This window comes from Candoia aspera, chromosome 13 (genome assembly GCF_035149785.1).
Source record: "Candoia aspera isolate rCanAsp1 chromosome 13, rCanAsp1.hap2, whole genome shotgun sequence".
NCBI lineage: Eukaryota > Metazoa > Chordata > Lepidosauria > Squamata > Boidae > Candoia > Candoia aspera.
In genome coordinates, this window is record NC_086165.1 from 205,662 (window position 1) to 225,132 (window position 19,471).

The following is a 19,471-nucleotide window of genomic DNA, read 5'->3' on the forward strand; positions in this document are numbered from 1 at the left end:
CCGTTCCCCTGGCGACGCGGAGGGCCACTGGCTGCCGCTGCTTGCCGGCCCGGCACGGCCCAGATGGCCTCCGGGGGAGAGTCGCCGTCACTGCCCGCCCCGTGGCGCGTCCCCTGCGCCAACCCGGTCTTCACGTGCCTGCAGGACGCGCGGGCACTGCTGACGAGCACGCGCCTGAGCGCGCCGCGGCCGCTGCTGTACAAGACCACCGCCGGCGAGTACGGCGCCCTGCGGGCCACCTCGGCCACGGCGCCTTGCCGGTTCTGCCCGCGGGACAGCTCCTTCACTGCCCGTCTGGCCGCCCCCGGGCCGCCGCAGAGCAACGGGATCAACACGGGCACCGACCGCTCGCTGCTGCCTGCGCCCCCGCTTTAGCCCCGCGGTCGCCGCTGCCAGGGGAATCCGCGTCGCTGGAGGAGGGCCGCTCACGCCAAGTGGGACCTTTCTCCGTGCAGCGAGAACACATTTTAATGATAAAGAAGCATTTTCCACAGAAAATACAAGATTTTTATTTTTACGCCCCCCCCCCCCCACCACACTTACTCTACTTTCTAGTAATGACATTCAAGCTGAAGACATGCAAAACAAAAAAAAAATTCTTCCGGAGATCAACCTCGAAATTACCAGCACAATTTTTTCCAGAGTTATTCATTTCCTTGAATTATGCGCCGAACTTTCTCAGCATCTTCTTCTATATTTTTATTCGTAGGCTCAATCTTGAGAGCAGCGAGATAATCTTGAAGGCCTAGAGTAAATTTTAGCATCCATCATTTATAACTGAAGCCACACACCATGTTCTATATATATGGTGTATTTATGTAACAGCATTAACACCCTCTCCTCAAAATGGCTTTACTCCCAGGTTAGCCCAGATGACAAGAGTCCAAAACAGAACTCCTCAGACACTGACATAATTCAGCCAGGGCTTCTCAACTAACGAGTACGTGAAGTCATTTTTACTGACTTGTGGAAACACAGACTCCTCTTATTAAAAGACTCTTTAGCAGAATGCAAGTAATTCAGTCTGAATACAAAACACTAACCCCATCCCCACTATCAGCATTTCATAAATATTTGTAAAACCATTAGCTAGATTCCCAAATCACATTTTGCAGATAGTAACACTGAAGAACATGAACGTGCTGTGGTGGTGCTGGTGGCTTTAAACAGCTACTATGACTAGCAGATCTCCTTTTGGGACGCCGGGAAGCCTGATGGAAGCTTTGTACATTTTCCTCTGGGAGACCAACTGAAGAAGAACAATACAACTGGCAAGAGGAGCCGGAGAAGAGGCAGGAGAAAAAAGGAATGGCCACAGTTCCTTTTAACACAGGGCAGCAGAAGTGATAAAAGCCTGATACAAGAAAGCATTTGATCAAGTTCTTAATAGAGCTGAGCAGGCGGCAGATTCACCCAGAAGGGTTGCACTTGGAAAAGGACAGGATTCTGAGTTGACAGAGGAAGAGATGTTCTGGGCACAGAAAATAAGATCCTCCCCCCCCCCCCAAACCAGATTTCCAATAAACTGAAATATTCTACCTAAACAATATTTTTAGTACAGTGGCTCATTTCTGCTGGTTTCAAGAAGCACTGTGTTTAAAGCATACATAACCCATTTTGTAAAAAGAAAATGTCAACAACAAAAAATGGAAAGTATTGGCGCTTCGCCTTTCAAAGACTCTCACTCCGTACCTTCTGCATACAATTCCAGTTCACAGAATGCTGTCCCACGCCTCAGGTGAGCTTTCACTCTTGCCTTGGCATTGCTGGAAACAGGCGGCGTCAGCAAGTCCAAGGCCTGGCAAAATGAAATGCACAAACGCACAGATTCTGTATGGCCCGGAGTCGGAGCTAACCCTGGCCCTTGGAAGGAACCTAAGTGACGCACTTGCATACATCAGTTCCGCTCTTAGCCCCATTGCTATGCTTATGTATTAAAGCGTTTATGTTGAAGTTTCTAAATCAATGCATAGGATTTAAAAACCTATACCCCCCCTCCCGAGTTCTAAATTTTTTTATATAAAAGATTCTTGCATCAAAGAAGGAACCACATTATTTTAGAAATGTTCAAGGCAAACTACAAGACAGAATATGAGACATTAATTGCTATGTTTTGGTGACAGATTTTCATTTTCACCTTTTGTTTATGCACAACTAGGAGATGATAAATTTTCCAGAGACATTGGCTAATGTTGTACAGTAATAATGTTGAAGAGAATATTCCAGTGTTTAATCCGGGACAAGGGAAAAGGGAATGCAATGGAGACATTGGCCATGAGCCAGAAACAAATACCTGGGAGGAATCCTCAATTGCTTTATGTAGATTTCTCAGCCTCAGGTGGCAAGCAGCTCGATTCAAATATAAGGTCGGTATCTTATTATTAATACGAATTGCCAAGTTGTAAGCATTGACAGCAGCCAGATAGTTGCCAGTTTCAAACATTTTACTAAATAAACCAAAAAGACCCACGTGAACAAATAGCTACTGCATTTTCAACAGGACTTAAAACCTTTAACATCGTTACTAAATGACCATAAACTGATTATGTCAACCACCTACTTTACTTAGCAAGAGTTGAACTTGAACATACTCAGGGCTTTGCGATTTAGCAAGTGTATTTAAGTGTATGTTGACAGCATATGCACGCGCGCACACACACATCACTGACTCCACGTGGACTCCTGGTGGTTTACAAGAAACAAACAGGATTGAAACCCAACAGGCGGGCTGGCACTTACTTACTTCTTCTCCCCCACTCTAGGCCATAGCAGGCTTTGGAGCACATCTTTGGGACACCCATTCTAAACTCACATTCCCTTGTCCTTCAACCACTCTGGGTTCTTTTCCTCTTCTTTCAAATCCTCCATCTCAGCAATATCCGCGTTTATTGTCCTGCGTGCCTCTGCTTGTTTACATAGCCACTGCGAACATAAGACAGGTGCAGAACGTCACCTAGACCAGCCCAGCACTCTGTACCCCACAATGGCTGCTAGAGGTTTCCAAGTAAGCCCTAAGAAGGGCACGGCTTAAAAACAAGGTCTTCCTGCTCTGGGACTCCGCTGAGGAAGGCTCAAAAGATTCCATCCAACCATTAAAGCTTATTGCTGAGGATACCCTGCACTTTGCTGAGACTGCCTCTCCTCCTGGGATTTCTGTAACAGAAAGCGGATCCCTGAAGAGAAATGACATCTCTCTGTAGTTGTCATATGCTGCATTTTCTCTAGTTTCTGACAAGGTTTGCAGCTGAAACTTTTTACGGAGGTTCCTTATTTCTGTAGTCTGCAATTAGCACAGTGAAACATTGCATACATCGAAATCGTAAAATGTCTCTCCACAACTGGTCTCCCTCCATCGGTTCCCCTTGAACAGTGAGGTTACCCTTAACATGTGTACTTTGGCCTTTGAGGTCTTCTCCTTAAGTGCAGCTTGGCACAGGCCATTGGCGTTTTTCTAGCATTCTGCCTCCAGCACTGCACTGCTAGGTACGGTGATGCCAGCCCTTCCAGGCAGACCTAGTCAGGAAAGAGATGCTGGAGGTTTGCCCGGAAAGAGGCTTCTGCAACGGTTGCTGCATCGTCCCTCTGAGGCCAGCTCTGTGGCTCTGCAGAGGCGCCGCGTTCCTGGTGCCTTTCACATCGCCATTAAGAGCTACCCCTTCTTTGCCTGAGTATCTCAGATAAATGTCCTCTTTCCCTGGTGCCACAGCTTCAAGCCACACCTCATGAAATATTGGGGAGCATTTATTCCAGATGTGCAGGGGGGAAAAGGAGAATGCTGACTAGGAAAATCTTGCTCTTATGAGGCGTGGCTTGAAACCAGACCACCAGGGCTGGCCCAAGAACATTTGGTGCCAGAAAGAGGGTGGTGCCTTGGGTGGGTGGTGCCATGCAGGGATACTGAGTGTTTCTTCAACCTTGGGAAAAATGAGGTATTCTGCTAAAAGTAAGTACACCTGAACGCAGTGGGGAAAGCAAGCACCAGCTCTTCTCCAGTAACATGCCACTGCGGCCCTGCAAGTGCTGCCTGGCACAACAGGCTCACCCCCATGGAAGGGCCAGCCCTCCATGGCCCAAAGCAGCTAAGCCCCCTACCTCTTCCTCCTCTGGGATCCGTGATTCTCTAAGTGCTGTTGGAAAGACACGAGGCGTAAAATTTATCCTAATGCTACCAGGAGGACGTGGAGAAGGAACTGAGTCTTCCTTTATCTTCTCTGAAAACAAATTTCCAGAACTTCTGGCTGCAATAGTCAAACACAAAAGCCATTTAATGTTGTATTTCTGTTCATAGTTAAAAGTAACAATAGGAGAGAAAAAGGAGTCTAGCCACAGCATTTCCTCTTTCTGATATTTACATGGCAGATGTCTGGAGATACAAACCCATGCAGATTTAAACAAAACCAAATCTTGTGCATATCACTATGAGGCATTCCTGGAATGCACTACTGTGAGAGTTGTCTCTTGGGTCGATGGGGGGAAAACATAAAAAGAACACCGGGTTGATGGGGTACACTTTCATCATGCCAGCCCTCTGAGGCAGGCCAGGCCAGGAAACAGACCCCAGAAGTCTGACTGGAACTCTACTGTATTTATGTGTGCTACAGTAACAGAATCTTGAAAGCCCCACCGAGTTCTCCCCTCTCTCCTTCCTTTACAATAGTGATTTAGGAAGGAAGGAATCAGTCTGAGATTCTTTGTCACACTTCCTCCGTTGCCTGGGGTGAAAGTATGCTTTTGTTTATGTAGCCATCACAGCCTCGGCCTGGCTATCCCAAAGTCATCTCCGTGGCTCTCTACCCATCACAGGATTTCTCATTGCAGACCATGAAGCAGCGCTCAGAGGCTGAATGGCCTTTGAGTGCCTTTGCCTCTAACCCTAACCCCTTCCTTGGGCTGCCAAACAGAAGGCGCTGCCGTAATTGATAATTATATGGCCAGTATTCTTTGAATAATGCTTCTGATTGGTATTACTGCATTTTGGAAGAGGGTATGGTTTTAGTTCACATTGTCATATGTTGTGATTGTATATATTGGAATTCAACATGGGAAGCTTTCAGATTTTAAACAAGAAAATATTTTAAATAAATAAAAACTGTCAGAGCAAAGCAAAAGGATTGCATTGTCCCATGAATGAAAGGAAGTGTAACATCCATATGGTAACATAATGAGAATGTTGTACCTTTAGTTAATGCTCCTGACTTGGATGCTCCCTTTCCAGCAAAAGATCCCAAATTCTGGCACCCTTGTGTTTCTCTGGGGACTATTGTCTTTTTATCCGGCAACTGGCACTTAGTATATATTTTCTTTTGCATCTCATTCTGCCTTTTCCATGCCTCAATCTCCTCAGTAGCTCTTTTTCGTTCCTGTTCTTTCAGCTCTTCTATTCTTTTTCTTTCTGCTTCTTCTAGCTGTTTGAATTATAGAACATTTGTTCTAGAATTATTTCTGTGTTGAGGGGCAAACTTCCTCATTACTGATTTATCAGGCAGGTAATTAAGATTCCCACTTCCAGAGACACTGTCTTCAGAAGGCTGAGTCATGGCAACTGGATTTCTTTTTGTTTGAAACGTTTAGCTGCTTGGAGAAGCAGCGAGCCATTTCAACCAAAAAGAAAGAAATCCAGTTGCCATGACTCAGCCTACAGAGAATTCCACCTGGATGACTGAGGATCTTCATTGACGTACTGTCTTCAGAAGGCCGCAGAGGAGCTGAATATCAGGCATAATCTAGAACTAGTGGAACAGCCTGCCCAGCTCAGGTCATAAAGCTCAAATGCACCTGCATCTCTTCCCTACAACATCGCCTGAGCACAATGTGGATTTGCAGAAATGCATCTGAAGTGATTTCTCTCATAGCAAGCGGCAGTTACTGAACAGCTAAAGAAGTTTTAACTATAATTCTCCATTCACTTGCTGATAGCATAATACCTCCTCTTTTCCACAAGCCTTTCAGAATTAGCTTTTTATTTGCTCATTTATTGATTTTAGTAGGCTTATGAGTTGCTCCCTTCAGCAAAGGATCGTTACCTTGTCGTGGTGCTGGAGCTTGAGCACCTCAGTGATGCCATGAGCTAAACCGTGAAGGGCCACCCAAGACGGGAAGGTCGTGACAGAGGGGTCAGAATAAATGCGATCCCTGGGGAAGGTAATGGCAACCCACCCCAGTATTCTTGCCGTGAAAACTAAATGGATCAGTACAGCCAGAGATATGTCGGTATACCATCGGAAGATGAGACCCCCAGGTTGGAAGATGGTCAAAATGCTACTGGGGAGGAACAGAGGATGAGTTCAACTAGCCCCAGACGTGATGACGCAGCTAGCTCAAAGCCGAAAGGATGGCCAGCAGCCAACGGTGCTGGTGGTGAACGGCGAATCCGATATTCTAAGGATCAACACACCATTGGAACCTGGAATGTAAGATCTATGAGCCAGGGCAAATTGGATGTGGTTATTGGTGAGATGTCAAGATTAAAGATAGACATTTTGGGCGTCAGTGAACTGAAATGGACTGGAATGGGCCACTTCACATCAGATGACCACCAGATCTACTACTGTGGACAAGAGGACCACAGAAGAAACGGAGTAGCCTTCATAATTAATAGTAAAGTGGCTAAAGCAGAGCTTGGATACAATCCAAAAAACGATAGAATGATCTCAATTTGAATTCAGGGCAAGTCATCTAACATCACAGTGATCCAAATATACGCCCCAACCACAGATGCTGAAGAAGCTGAAGTAGAGCAGTTCTATGAGGATCCGCAGCACCTACTGGACGACACGCCTAAAAGAGATGTTATTTTCATCACAGGAGACTGGAATGCTAAGGTGGGCAGTCAAATGACACCTGGAATTACAGGTAAGCATGGCCTGGGAGAACAAAACGAAGCAGGACATAGGCTGATAGAATTTTGCCAAGACAACTCACTCTGCATAACAAACTCTCTTCCAACAACCTAAGAGACGGCTTTATACATGGACTTCACCAGATGGACAACACTGAAATCAGATTGACTACCTCCTTTGCAGCCAAAGATGGCGGACATCTGTACAGTCGGTAAAAACAAGACCTGGAGCTGACTGTAGTTCAGATCACAAACTTCTTCTTGCACAATTTAGGATCAGACTAAAGAGATTAGGGAAGACCCACAGATCAGCTAGATATGAGCTCACTAATATTCCTAAGGAATATGCAGTGGAGGTGAAGAATAGATTTAAGGGACTGGACTTAGTAGATAGGGTCCCGGAAGAACTATGGACAGAAGTTCGCAACATTGTTCAGGAGGCGGCAACAAAATACCTCCCAAAGAAAGAGAAAACCAAGAAGGCAAAATGGCTGTCTGCTGAGACACTAGAAGTAGCCCAAGAAAGAAGGAAAGCAAAAGGCAACAGTGATAGGGGGAGATATGCCCAGTTAAATGCAAAATTCCAGAGGTTAGCCAGAAGAGATAAGGAATTATTTTTAAACAAGCAATGTGCAGAAGTGGAAGAAGACAATAGAATAGGAAGGACAAGAGACCTCTTCCAGAAAATTAGAAACATCGGAGGTAAATTCCAGACAAAAATGGGTATGATCAAAAACGAAAGATGGCAAGGACCTAACAGAAGAAGAAGAGATCAAGAAAAGGTGGCAAGAATATACAGAAGACCTGTATAGGAAGGATAACAATATCGGGGATAGCTTTGACGGTGTGGTCGGTGAGCTAGAGCCAGACATCCTGAAGAGTGAGGTTGAATGGGCCTTAAGAAGCATTGCTAATAACAAGGCAGCAGGAGACGACGGCATCCCAGTTGAACTGTTCAAAATCTTGCAAGATGATGCTGTCAAGGTGTTGTTGTTGTTTATTCGTTTAGTCGCTTCCGACTCTTCGTGACTTCATGGACCAGCCCACGCCAGAGCTTCCTGTCGGTCGTCAACACCCCCAGCTCCCCCAGGGACGAGTCCGTCACCTCTAGAATATCATCCATCCATCTTGCCCTTGGTCGGCCCCTCTTCCTTTTGCCTTCCACTCTCCCTAGCATCAGCATCTTCTCCAGGGTGTCCTGTCTTCTCATTATGTGGCCAAAGTATTTCAGTTTTGCCTTTAATATCATTCCCTCAAGTGAGCAGTCTGGCTTGATTTCCTGGAGGATGGACTGGTTGGATCTTCTTGCAGTCCAAGGCACTCTCAGAATTTTCCTCCAACACCACAGTTCAAAAGCATCGATCTTCCTTCGCTCAGCCTTCCTTATGGTCCAGCTCTCGCAGCCATATGTTACTACAGGGAACACCATTGCTTTAACTATGCGGGCCTTTGTTGTCAGTGTGATGTCTCTGCTCTTAACTATTTTATCGAGATTTGTCATTGCTCTTCTTCCAAGGATTAAGCGTCTTCTGATTTCCTGACTGCAGTCAGCATCTGCAGTAATCTTTGCACCTAGGAATACAAAGTCTTTCACTGCTTCTACATTTTCTCCCTCTATTTGCCAGTTATCAATCAAGCTGGTTGCCATAATCTTGGTTTTTTTGAGGTTTAGCTGCAAACCAGCTTTTGCACTTTCTTCTTTCACCTTCATCATAAGGCTCCTCAGTTCCTCTTCACTTTCAGCCATCAAAGTGGTATCATCTGCATATCTGAGATTGTTAATGTTTCTTCCAGAGATTTTAACTCCAGCCTTGGATTCCTCAAGCCCAGCTTGTCGCATGATGTGTTCTGCATACAAGTTGAATAGGTAGGGTGAGAGTATACAGCCCTGCCGTACTCCTTTCCCAATCTTAAACCAGTCTGTTGTTCCGCTGTCAAGGTAATGCATGCTATATGTCAGCAAATTTGGAAAACACAAGAATGGCCATCAGATTGGAAAAAATCAACTTATATTCCCATACCAAAAAAGGGAAACACTAAAGAATGTTCAAACTATCGAACAGTGGCACTCATTTCACATGCCAGTAAGGTAATGCTCAAGATCCTGCAAGGGAGACTTCAGCAATTCATGGAGCGAGAATTGCCAGATGTACAAGCTGGGTTTAGAAAAGGCAGAGGAACTAGGGACCAAATTGCCAATATCCGCTGGATAATGGAAAAAGCCAGGGAGTTTCAGAAAAACATCTATTTCTGTTTTATTGACTATTCTAAAGCCTTTGACTGTGTGGACCATAACAAATTGTGGCAAGTTCTTAGTGGTATGGGGATACCAAGTCATCTTGTATGCCTCCTGAAGAATCTGTATAACGACCAAGTAGCAACAGTAAGAACAGACCACGGAACAACGGACTGGTTTAAGATTGGGAAAGGAGTATGGCAGGGCTGTATACTCTCACCCTACCTATTCAACTTGTATGCAGAACACATCATGCGACATGCTGGGCTTGAGGAATCCAAGGCTGGAGTTAAAATCACTGGAAGAAACATTAACAATCTCAGATATGCAGATGATACCACTTTGATGGCTGAAAGCGAAGAGGAACTGAGGAGCCTTATGATGAAGGTGAAAAAAGAAAGTGCAAAAGCTGGCTTGCAGCTAGTAAAGGTAAAGGTTTCCCTTGAAAAAACCAAGATTATGGCAACCAGCTTGATTGATAACTGGCAAATAGAGGGAGAAAATGTAGAAGCAGTGAAAGACTTTGTATTTCTAGGTGTGAAGATTACTGCGGATGCTGACTGCAGTCAGGAAATCAGAAGACGTTTAATCCTTGGGAGAAGAGCAATGACAAATCTCAATAAAATAGTTAAGAGCAGAGACATCACACTGACAACAAAGGTCCGCATAGTTAAAGCAATGGTGTTCCCAGTAGTAACATATGGCTGTGAGAGCTGGACCATAAGGAAGGCTGAGCGAAGGAAGATAGATGCTTTGGAACTGTGGCATTGGAGGAAAATTCTTTGAGTGCCTTGGACTGCAAGAAGATCAAACCAGTCCATCCTCCAGGAAATAAAGCCAGACTGCTCACTTGAGGGAATGGTATTAAAGGCAAAACTGAAATACTTTGGCCACATAATGAGAAAACAGGACACCCTGGAGAAGATGCTGATGCTAGGGAGAGTGGAGGGCAAAAGGAAGAGGGGCCAATCAAGGGCAAGATGGATGGATGGTATTCTAGAGGTGATGGGCTTGTCCTTGGGGGAGCTGGGGGTTGCGACGACCTGGTCCATGAAGTCATGAAGAGTCGGAAGCGACTGAACGAATAAACAACAACTGCGAAAGAGATGGCTTGTTGGCCAGAGAAGAAAGGCCAGGCAGTAGACTTTGTTCTAATGGTGGCGGGGGAGGGGGGAGAGAAAAGGAAGGGGGAAAGAGGGAGCCGAGGGAAAGGGCACCACGAGGCGAGGCGTGTGATTGGTCAGAATCCCAAGGCTGGACGGCAAACTTTAAGGCAACCTTCCATGGTTGCTGATCCCTCCCCGAAGGATGACCATTTACCTCGATGGTGGCCTCCAGAGCAAATTTGCCGCGTTCCCGTTTCTCCGCAGATTTTGCCTCCGCCTTCGCCCGGGCCTCCTCTTGAGCTTGGCGTACAGCCTCCTCGCGGATTTCCCGCATCTTCGTTTCGCCCCCTGAAAAAAGCCATTCCGGCCGGGACAAGTTCGGGGCCGGCGGGCGCGCGAGAGAAACCGGCCCCGCGGGCTGCAGCGAAGGGTGTGGGCAGGACCCCTCCACGCGGCGGGGGCAGGCGGCCCGCGGGCCAGACACTCACCACCGTCCTCCGCCAGCAGGGACGCCCACGGGGCCGCCTCCTTCTTGAGGAGGGTGAAGACGACGAAGCCATCCCGGATCTCGGCGCGGCTGCGCTCGGCGTCGACGGGGGCGTGGAGCGCGGCTTCGAAGAGCAACGGGGGTGCGCTCACCTGCGGGACGCGGGCAGCAGCGGGTTACTCGGCGCCCGCCACCAGCCCCCGGGCAGCGCCCCGACGAGCCGGCCGCCCCCCGCACCCACCTTGAGGTACCGCTCGGTGCAGAAGACGCCGTCGCGGCGGGGGCGCCGGGCCCCCACGGGCACTGTCAGGCGCACGGCCTCGGTCGTCTGCTCCCAGCTGAAGTCTCGTACCCAGACCGGCATGGCGGGAGCAGGCCGTTGCCAAGACGCCGGGCGCGCGGGCCGCCGGGAGTCGCAGCCCGTTCCGCCGGAAGCCGCCCTCCGCGCGCGGGCTGCCGGGAGCGGTATGCGCCAGCTCAGGGAGGTGTGCGCAGCTGCCCTCCTCCCGGCCGAGGCCTCCGCCGAGCGGGCTCCGCGGTCGGTGCTGGCCCCGCTATCGCGTTTGGACTTCCGAGAAGTCTCGCCGAGGCCTCAGGAAGGGCAACCGGGGCTGGTTCTCATTCGCCGCAGTTTTAAAGAAGCAGAAGGCGTCGCGGCGCCCGTTTCCCAGAATAGTACAATAAGCGCGCTGACAATCCCTTGTAGCGGAGACAAATTCAACGTATGCCAAAATACATCAAAAACGGTTTAATAGTTTGCCATGAGGTCAGCTCAGCTCGCCATCCCTCAACATAGAAACAGAAACGTTATTCCTATACTTCAGAGAGTAGCTTACACACGCACCATGATATGACGTCATTTGTATTACATAGTAATTTCATTTCTTACTAAGGGAACAATAATGGACAAAGTTTGGGAGCTTGTTTCCAATTTGAATTACATACATCAACTTTGTCACGCATCACAGTCCTAATGCATGTGTTATTTCAGACATGCCCTATTTTTATTCTTTTAAAAGTTGCTGCAAAAATAAATGTCACCAATGTGGAACACATTTGAGGTTGTATAAAAAGTACTCAACTGATATCCCCAAAACAGGTATACGTAAGCAGTACATAAGAAAAGATGAGTTTTAATATGAAACAGTAATTAAGTCACATACAACAGAAAAGACACATGGCCAAGTATGTATAAAATGTTACACATTACTAGCAAGCAAAGCTCTATTTATATATAATGAGAGGTACACGTATTTAGGCATGAAAGATAGCAAAATTTCTATTAAAAAATAAAATGGAAAATGTAAGTCACTGATTTAAAAAAAAAAACCACCTCTCAGAATTAAACACACACATTAGGGTCTTCAAACATCCCCACAATTTGTAAATGTGAAGTGTTATTCCACATGTAATTAGGGCACCAGACAGATGGGAAAAGGGAAGGGGTTCCCAGGTGGTTTACCTTCGTCTCCAACTGGAGCAGCTTGTGTCCATCTGGGGGAGGGGAAGTGGTGCTCCCCGCTCAGAGCCAGATCTGGAGAATGCAGCAGCAGCAGCAGCAAAGCCCACCCCCAACCCCTGCTTTAAGGCTCTGCTTTGGACCAGCAGATGGGTGGCCAAGTCGCTTGTCTGCATGGGAGTTTTAAAGCCACACAGATATCTGAACCTGGAGTGGGGGGGAGCCAGTCACAAGGAGGGGTGCTAGTCCTTCCCCAAATTCCAGCAGATGGAAGCTAGAAACAATTACAACATCAGCAGAAGACCTCTTGAGATACCTACCAGATTTCTACGGCTGACTTCCACCACTTACATCTGGATTGAGTTGCCCAAATTAATATTTTTGCTCCAATTGTTTCCAGCCCAGAGATAAAGGTCCATCCTGATTTATCTCCAAGGCAAACAAAAGCCAAATTCTCAGTGTGTGCACGTGCGCACATGCGCATGCATGTGCTACAACACACTGACTCACTCTATGGAATTTTTTACTTATCATTGATCTTCACAGCTATGAAGGCATCTTGCCATTTGCACAATGGAGACTCTAGAATTCCCGGACTGTGCGGCCCCACTAAATTTTGGATTCAAAGCTTCCTCGGCAGGTGACACTTGTATCCCTCCACTTTGGAATAATGTCTGCCTCTTAAAGCCTGAGGTTCTCGCTGCTGCCCACATCTGGATTAGCATCTGCCCAGCTTCACTGCCATGGTTGCTGCTATATGGGAGGCTCCCCCACTGCCCAGGATGGCCACTCACATTCCCTCAAGGAGGAGGGAGGCAGCCGTGAGCCATGTTCCCATCCGACTTACACACAAAGGGATGGGCAAAGGGGTGCCAGTTTCCCAGCAACTCTTCCTCTTTCTAGGCAAGTGTGTGGGAATTCAAGTTCCCTAAAAATGCTTTCAATTTTTGATGGTTTAAAAAAAAATGGCCTCTGGGATGCAAGGGAGGTTGGGAAATGCAACCCTCTGCCACGGACGGTGGCCAAGCTGCTGCTGCTGCTGCTCCTCTTGAGCTGCCGCTGCTAGGGCTGCCCCTCCTCACCCTAACCTCCAGGACGGAACTCTGCAACCGTGGCTGTAGCCCCCCAGTCTGGGTCCCTGTCTCCCAAGGCCACGCCGGCTGGGATCTCACACTCAGAGCCACCCGAGGCCCTGGTCCCCAACAGTCCCAAAGCCAAGCTGGAATCAGAAGCGCTTCTGGCTCTGAATATTTTTCTCCAAATAGCCGGACATCTTCCACATCGCTTCAACTACTACGTGCTGGGGTCAGCAGATGGCCGCAGCACCCAGCTCCGTGCCTGGCATTTCAGGGAAGAGGCCTGCCTGTGTGCTGCTGGGCACTGGAAGAGGGGTTGTTGGAAACAGGCTGCCAAAGCCAACAGAGAGAGATGTACTGAGAAAGCCCTCAGGATCCCCTAAAATCTGTTTATTGCAAAGGCCCTGCAAGCTCCACTAACGTGATCAGAAATAGGCACTGTAAGAATAGCAGTAGAACTAAAAAAGACTAACCATGTTACCCTTTCTAGGTAAGTTCCAGCTCACATACAAACAGTTTGACATTCCCAGCAACCACCTTGGAAGAACTATTGCTCAGTTTTCTCCTGGGCTGGACCTCCTGCCTTTTCAACTGGAGAAAGCTCAGAAGCAGAGGAACAAGTGGGCTCCTCACGAGACAGCAACAGGTACTGCAAATATATCGCTACATCCAGTTCGTCCAGTGCATTCCATCCTCAGGCTGAACAGCCGCGAAAGGGTGGCATTTCACAGAACCAGTCCATTCGTATGTCTAAACCAAGTTCACTGGCACAAAGGAAGCATCTCCCCAAAGTTCTTCTGATGAAAACTTAATGCACTTGGGCGGAAAACAAAACGTGTGGGAAGATGGAGTTTCGCAACCACAGCCGCAGGAGAGTAGGGGGGCGGCTCACGCATCGGCATTCAGGGCTGGTGGTCCCGCTGTTTCCCTGGTGCGCATCAGCTGCACATCCTTGTCCGCCATGCAAGTATCGCAGCCCCACACCGCCGACGCCTCTGCGGTGAGCAGGCCATACGCCGACTCCGTCATGCCCGTGCAGATCCGGTGAAACCACTTCTGACAAGATGCTTCGCAGAGGATGGCGTCCTGATCGTCATTCACCTCGTGGGTGCAAATCCCACACGGGTAAACTGGCTCGGAGGACGTGTGGCCGTGCTGGGGAGGGTGCAGCGGGATTTTGCCACCGCTGCCACCCCCCTTCTCAGAACTACTGCCCTCGGGGCCTCCATGGGGCAAGCGGGGCTTATTGGGGGTCCCGTTTGCATGGGCACTGTTCAGATTTTCCATGTGTTTGGGCAGGACCCCCTCAGGGTTGCCCGCTGGGACATTCCGATGCCCGGCGGCTTTCACATCTGCACTTCCTGAGCTCAGCACATCCTCTGCCCCGTGAGCGGGGTGGTGGTGCTGCTGCTGGGGCGGGGGCTGGTGCTTGTTCGCAGCCAGTTTCGGGGATGGTTTCGCCTGGCTGTAACTGTTCGGCCCGGGAGCATAAGAGTGGTTGGGCTCTACCGGGGTGCTGCCGAAGGCCGGACTGGGCCCTGGCCCGAAATGCATGGAGACGTCACGGGGAGGCACCGGGCCGGCGTTCTGCGAGGGCATGTGGCCGAAGTTTTCGCCCGGGTTGGGACGGAAGGGCTGGCTGGGCACAGGCATGGGCACAGGCTGGTTTGTGCTGGCAACGCCATAGGAGGGCTGGCCTGCGAAGCCCGCGTTCTCGGGTGGCCCGAAGGTCACTGCCGGGGGCCTGTTGAAAACCATCCCCACCGGGGAGTTCTGGGCAAAAGGGTGCGGCTGGCTGCGGAGCGGGTACGCGGGTGCCCCATACGGGGAGGCCATTCGGGGCAGCAGGTGAGGCGGCATCCTGAAGGCGTTGTAGCCCCCGAAGCTGGGGTAGCCGGGGCCGGGGAAGTAGGGGCTCCCCGCAGGCTTGTAGGGGGCGGCGGCGGCGGTGGCGGCGGCGTAGCTGTCGTCGAAGGGGTTGGCGGCGATCAGGTGGTCGGAGCTCGGGTTGGGCGGCGGGGCGTACTCGGAGGGCGGAGCGGGGAAGGGGGCCCCCTGCGGGGGGCGAGAGGAGACCCCTGAGCCCCGCGGGAGGGCAGCCCCGGGGCCGCTCGGGAGGCCGGCGGGCGGGCGCCTCCCCGGGACCCGCCCCCTGCCCCCCCACGGCCGGCCCAGACCGGTGGGAAAGGGGTCCGGCGGCGCCCCGGCTTACCTGCGCGCTGGCCTTGCGCTTCTTCTTGTCGGGGCTGCCCAGCTGCAGCCCGGCGCCCGCCAAACCTTCCAGGCCGCCGTCTCCGCCTGCAAGACCAAGCGCACGGCTCGCGTCGCCAAGCCTCGCCAAGCCTCTCCCCGCGCGGCCGCCTCCCACCGGCCCGGGGGACTCTACCGGCGCCTCTTCCCCTCCCTTCCCGCTTGGCCCGGCCCGGCCGGCCTCCCGCGCACAGCACCTCGGGGCCTCTTGAGCGCCGCGGCGGGCTCCTTCTCGTGTTCCGCGGACATCGCCGGCGCAGCATCGCGGCCCGCCCCGCCGGGCAGGCGCAGCACCGAGGCAGCCGCCGACCCGGCGACCGCGACGCGCAGCGCAGCCCGGCCCTCCGCCGCCCGCGGGGCGGGCCCTGCCTGGGGCAGCCGCCCCCTCCCTCACCGCCTCGCCGGGCCCCGCCGCCAGCAGCGCCCTCCTTGGGCTGGGCCGGCTCACAGGTTGGGAGCTCGGGAGGCGCCCCCGGGAGGAGCGCGCGCCGCCCCCGCGCCCCCGTTCGCCCCTCGGACTGCTACAGGAAGCGCTCCCGCCTGGCCGAGCGGCGTTGCCCCCCCCCCCCCCCGATTTGTAGGGCTGCCCGCCAGCGAGCGAGCAAGGCGCTTTCCAGAAATGGAGAGGAATGGGGCCCGGTGGGCTTCCTGGCCCGGGGCAGGCTGGCGGCAGCGGGAGGCCCTGCCGGGGACCCCCAGTGCGCTGGTCCTGCCCAAGCTGCTCGCGTCGAGCCCCCTCCCGTCCCGCGCGCCCACCCCTTGCCCCACCGTGCTCTGTCCGCCAAGAGGCGCCTTCCAAGAGGAACCAGCCGCAGGTTACTACAGGAAACTTTTATTTCAACTGTGCAATCCCTCTGTATAAGACAACAGTTTCATAAACACTTTGGCATTTAAATTTCTACTCATTTTTGGCATGATGTTTGTGCTAGTATTAGGGCAAGCCTGGGAATGGGTACGGGGAAAGAGGAAAAACACACAGGTAAACATTCACTATGCTATCAAAAGAGGTTTTTTAAAAAAAATCCACATTATAAGCAAAATGATAAAAAAAGACATTTTAAAAGGTACATTCATTATCAGACCATCACCGGCTGTCCTCGTGCCATGGAATTCACGGAGCTGATCCCCTGAGTCAAATATAAAATTAACATAACTCAGCTCCCTCCCCCATTTGCCGGCCAGCCGTTGATGCCCTTCAGGAAAACAGCAGGAGTGGCAGGACCCAGAACACCCTTGGCGAAAAGCCTCACTGGACTCCCACACTTGCATTAATTCACATCTTAAAAAGACCACCGAAGCGAGTTTGTTTTAAAGAGCCACTGAGCAAAGGGCCAGGCCCGACCTAACAGATGTCTGTGTGTGCAGCAGCAAAAGGCAAACCCGGCCCCAGTCCTTTTGTTGGCCTGATCCCCACCCAGGGAGGATGGCAGTTACAAGAGTAGGGTTGCCCCAAAGGACCCGGGGTCAGGAAGAGCACCTGCAAAATACAACCTCACACCGGCGTGGTTCATGCGTGCTTCAACACACAACTGGAACCTCGGTATTGGAACCCAGATGTGATTGATACTTCTGTGCCAGTCATTTTCTTCTGCTCTGCTTTTAGCTGCTCTTCCAGTCTGATGGAAAATGAATTTGGGGCTTTCCCCCAAGGCAGAGGAAAAAGCCAGGCAGCACTGCCCTTTCTTGAGGGGCAAGGCGGGCAAGGCATGCGAGGGAATGCCCTGGCCGTGCTATTATAGCCCCTTTCCTGAGGCTTTGCTACACCACACTACGCTCTTGGGGGCAGCAAGCCAACCATGCCCCAAGAAACATGCCACAGAAAACACGAAGCAGATCTTGCGGCAACGATGCAAGGCAGGATTCTAAAGCACCCCAAGGATGAGATGGAAAAACAGAAACTTTTTTTTAAGTGATGAACATTTTCAGGAAACAGAAGTTGGTTCACAAACAAAATTAAGCCAGGTGTCTTGTCCTGACAGCTGGGAATGAGGGCCGGAGCCGTTGTTTGCCAAATAGGCCGTGACCAGTGGGGTCCACCTAGCACATGAAAGACGGCCACAGGTCAGCTGGCTGAGTCCACACAGCACAACTGTGGATGGAGTTCGGGCCCCCCCAATACAAGCCAGAAGGGCAGGTGCCCCTTGTGCCAAGGGAGGTGGCATTGCTGTTTTCAAGTCAGATCCAACCGCCAGAAGGACCTGCACATTGCACACACAGACACACCATGCACCCGGTCTGGTTCTTTGCCTGGCATCACGTGGACATGCCACTGAACTGATACTTGGAAAAGCAGCCTTCACCCAAGGGACGGTTTCTCCTCTTCGGGATGCAGGATGTGTGCACCTGCATCACCTGATGGCAAAATGGCAAGCTCAGAGTATACACTTGGGGGGGGGGTGTCTGCAATTCAAAGAATGCTTCCAAAATGCTTCCTTGGATCTGCTTTCTGGGATGTCCCACAGGAACTCGTGCGGGGGGCAGATGTTTCCAGGGAGCCCTGCTGCATCCCTTTATGTCCCACGGGATTCAGAAGGAGATGGAAGGAAGGCAGCAGTTTTGCTGCGAAACTATCCACAGCACCAAAAAGCGGCCTTCTGGAGGGAGTCAGCCTCACCCCCCACCACAGGCCAACCCAAGTTTGCCCCAGGGTGAAGGAAAGATCAACCCCCCCAGATACAGGTGGGGGGGGCACATGAAAAGGCGATGCCAATTCAAAACAAAAGAATGAGGACAACAAAAAAGCAAAAAACGGTCACCTACCTACCTAGCACAGGCCTCTATGCTGAGGTAACCTTAAATATCTTTGGTTTTCTTCATTTGCTGCTATGCAACCTCAGACAAAAACAGTTTCCACCCTTGCAAATCTCCCTCTCTTAAGCTGACTCTTTGGCAACCAGGGAGAACAGGCCCCTCTGCGGGACAAGCGGAAGGCCCAAGGGAGGCTGCCGGGATCATCTTTGCTGGTGGGACAGTCGCAGGGAGCTTCCCCTGGCCGGAAAGCATCAGCTCCGGCCTCAGTTCTGCACCCCCAGCAAGAGAGCCCGGCGGGGGCAGGACATCTGGGTAGGGCTGGAGCTCCCCGAAACAGCTCACACGGGACAGGGCGCTCCTTCACTCCCAGCTGCTAGAAACTAGAATGCCCTGGCACTGCCTCATCGTACCCGGGAGCGGCCACAAAGTGTCGACACTCACAGCAAATGCGTCTTTGGAGGAGAAGGGGGCCCCTCAGCACGTCAGCCCTCCCTTGGAGCACATTGCTACGAAGCTCAGCGAGCTGCCCAAACGCTGCCCACAAGAGCAGACATTATTTTGCGGCGTGGCAGGCTCAGCTTTGTCCAATGAGACCCCCAACTCAATCTTTGGCAAGGCGAGTTTCCTTTTCTTCAGCAAGCACATATAAAACGTGTAGAAATATTCTCTCTACTGTTTGATGGAATTGCTGAAGAAAAGGAAAACAAAATTACGCTTGAAGTCTTTTGAGCTGAGAAGGTCTTACTTTTATAAAAAGGTTCTGGCAGCCACAATAACAAAGGTAGTCACATTGTAAAACTAACCTACCCAGTCCACTCCTATTCTCCATTCGGTTCTCGGCTCCTTTGGGTTAATATCTACTTAGGCAATAAAATATTCAATGCTACCGTTTTTAACTAGCTCAATTATCTTTTTGGGAAAATATGCAGCTCTCTTCCACAGAACATTCTTTGGTACAAGATTATTATTTTCTTTAAAGCCTTTGCATCAGGAAGCGGCGGAAAAGGCAACGTTGCCTGGCCAGCACCAGCAAGCCGACAGAGCTGCCTCCAGTCTCTTCCCAGGCCCCAGGCCAGCCCGCTGCCACCAAACGAGGGGCAGGGAGGGCCAGGGGGGTGCCGGTCCTCTCACCAGGCCCACTGACACTCAGACTTCCTGCTGCCTTAACTGGACATTTCTCGCCATCTGCAAGAGATCCAGGAAGTCACACCTGGGATGTTTCCCCACACCTTTTCCGGGTGGAAAATGAAGGGAACTGACCCAGCTAG

General features: G+C 50.9%; 2 protein-coding genes across 5 annotated transcripts; both read right to left on the bottom strand.

The window, feature by feature from the left end:
* Window positions 1-540: 540 nt before the first annotated feature.
* DNAAF4 (dynein axonemal assembly factor 4) lies at window positions 541-11,067 on the bottom strand. 4 transcript variants are annotated; one of them, XM_063314102.1, is made up of 9 exons: window positions 10,909-11,067; window positions 10,669-10,819; window positions 10,395-10,528; window positions 5,177-5,405; window positions 4,093-4,238; window positions 2,813-2,922; window positions 2,294-2,447; window positions 1,693-1,798; window positions 541-745 (listed from the first exon to the last, which is right to left on the bottom strand). In XM_063314102.1, the coding sequence occupies exons 1-9, from the start codon at window positions 11,029-11,031 to the stop codon at window positions 645-647; spliced, it is 1,254 nt and encodes a 417-aa protein (XP_063170172.1). In that variant the 5' UTR covers window positions 11,032-11,067; the 3' UTR covers window positions 541-644. The 4 variants fall into 4 exon arrangements, with proteins under 4 accessions (XP_063170172.1, XP_063170173.1, XP_063170174.1 ...); XM_063314104.1 differs by having other exon boundaries at window positions 642-745; window positions 1,693-1,766; XM_063314103.1 differs by lacking the exon at window positions 1,693-1,798.
* A 333-nt stretch (window positions 11,068-11,400) lies between these two features.
* PYGO1 (pygopus family PHD finger 1) lies at window positions 11,401-15,793 on the bottom strand. The gene is made up of 3 exons (XM_063314037.1): window positions 15,650-15,793; window positions 15,415-15,500; window positions 11,401-15,257 (listed from the first exon to the last, which is right to left on the bottom strand). The coding sequence occupies exons 1-3, from the start codon at window positions 15,699-15,701 to the stop codon at window positions 14,091-14,093; spliced, it is 1,305 nt and encodes a 434-aa protein (XP_063170107.1). The 5' UTR covers window positions 15,702-15,793; the 3' UTR covers window positions 11,401-14,090.
* Between the last annotated feature and the right edge of the window lie 3,678 nt (window positions 15,794-19,471).

Excerpts from the sequence above, each read along its gene's own strand:
- DNAAF4 (XM_063314101.1), bottom strand. The coding sequence starts at position 11,031 with ATGCCGGTCTGGGTACGAGACTTCAGCTGGGAGCAGACGACCGAGGCC. Across the intron at positions 10,820-10,908 it reads GCACCGAGCGGTACCTCAAG|GTGAGCGCACCCCCGTTGCT; the intron begins GTGGGTGCGGGG and ends CGCGTCCCGCAG. Across the intron at positions 2,448-2,812 it reads TGGTTGAAGGACAAGGGAAT|TAAAATGTTTGAAACTGGCA; the intron begins GTGAGTTTAGAA and ends TGGTTTATTTAG.
- PYGO1 (XM_063314037.1), bottom strand. The coding sequence starts at position 15,701 with ATGTCCGCGGAACACGAGAAGGAGCCCGCCGCGGCGCTCAAGAGGCCC. Across the intron at positions 15,501-15,649 it reads GGCGCTCAAGAGGCCCCGAG|GCGGAGACGGCGGCCTGGAA; the intron begins GTGCTGTGCGCG and ends TTGGTCTTGCAG. Across the intron at positions 15,258-15,414 it reads AGCGCAAGGCCAGCGCGCAG|GGGGCCCCCTTCCCCGCTCC; the intron begins GTAAGCCGGGGC and ends CGCCCCCCGCAG.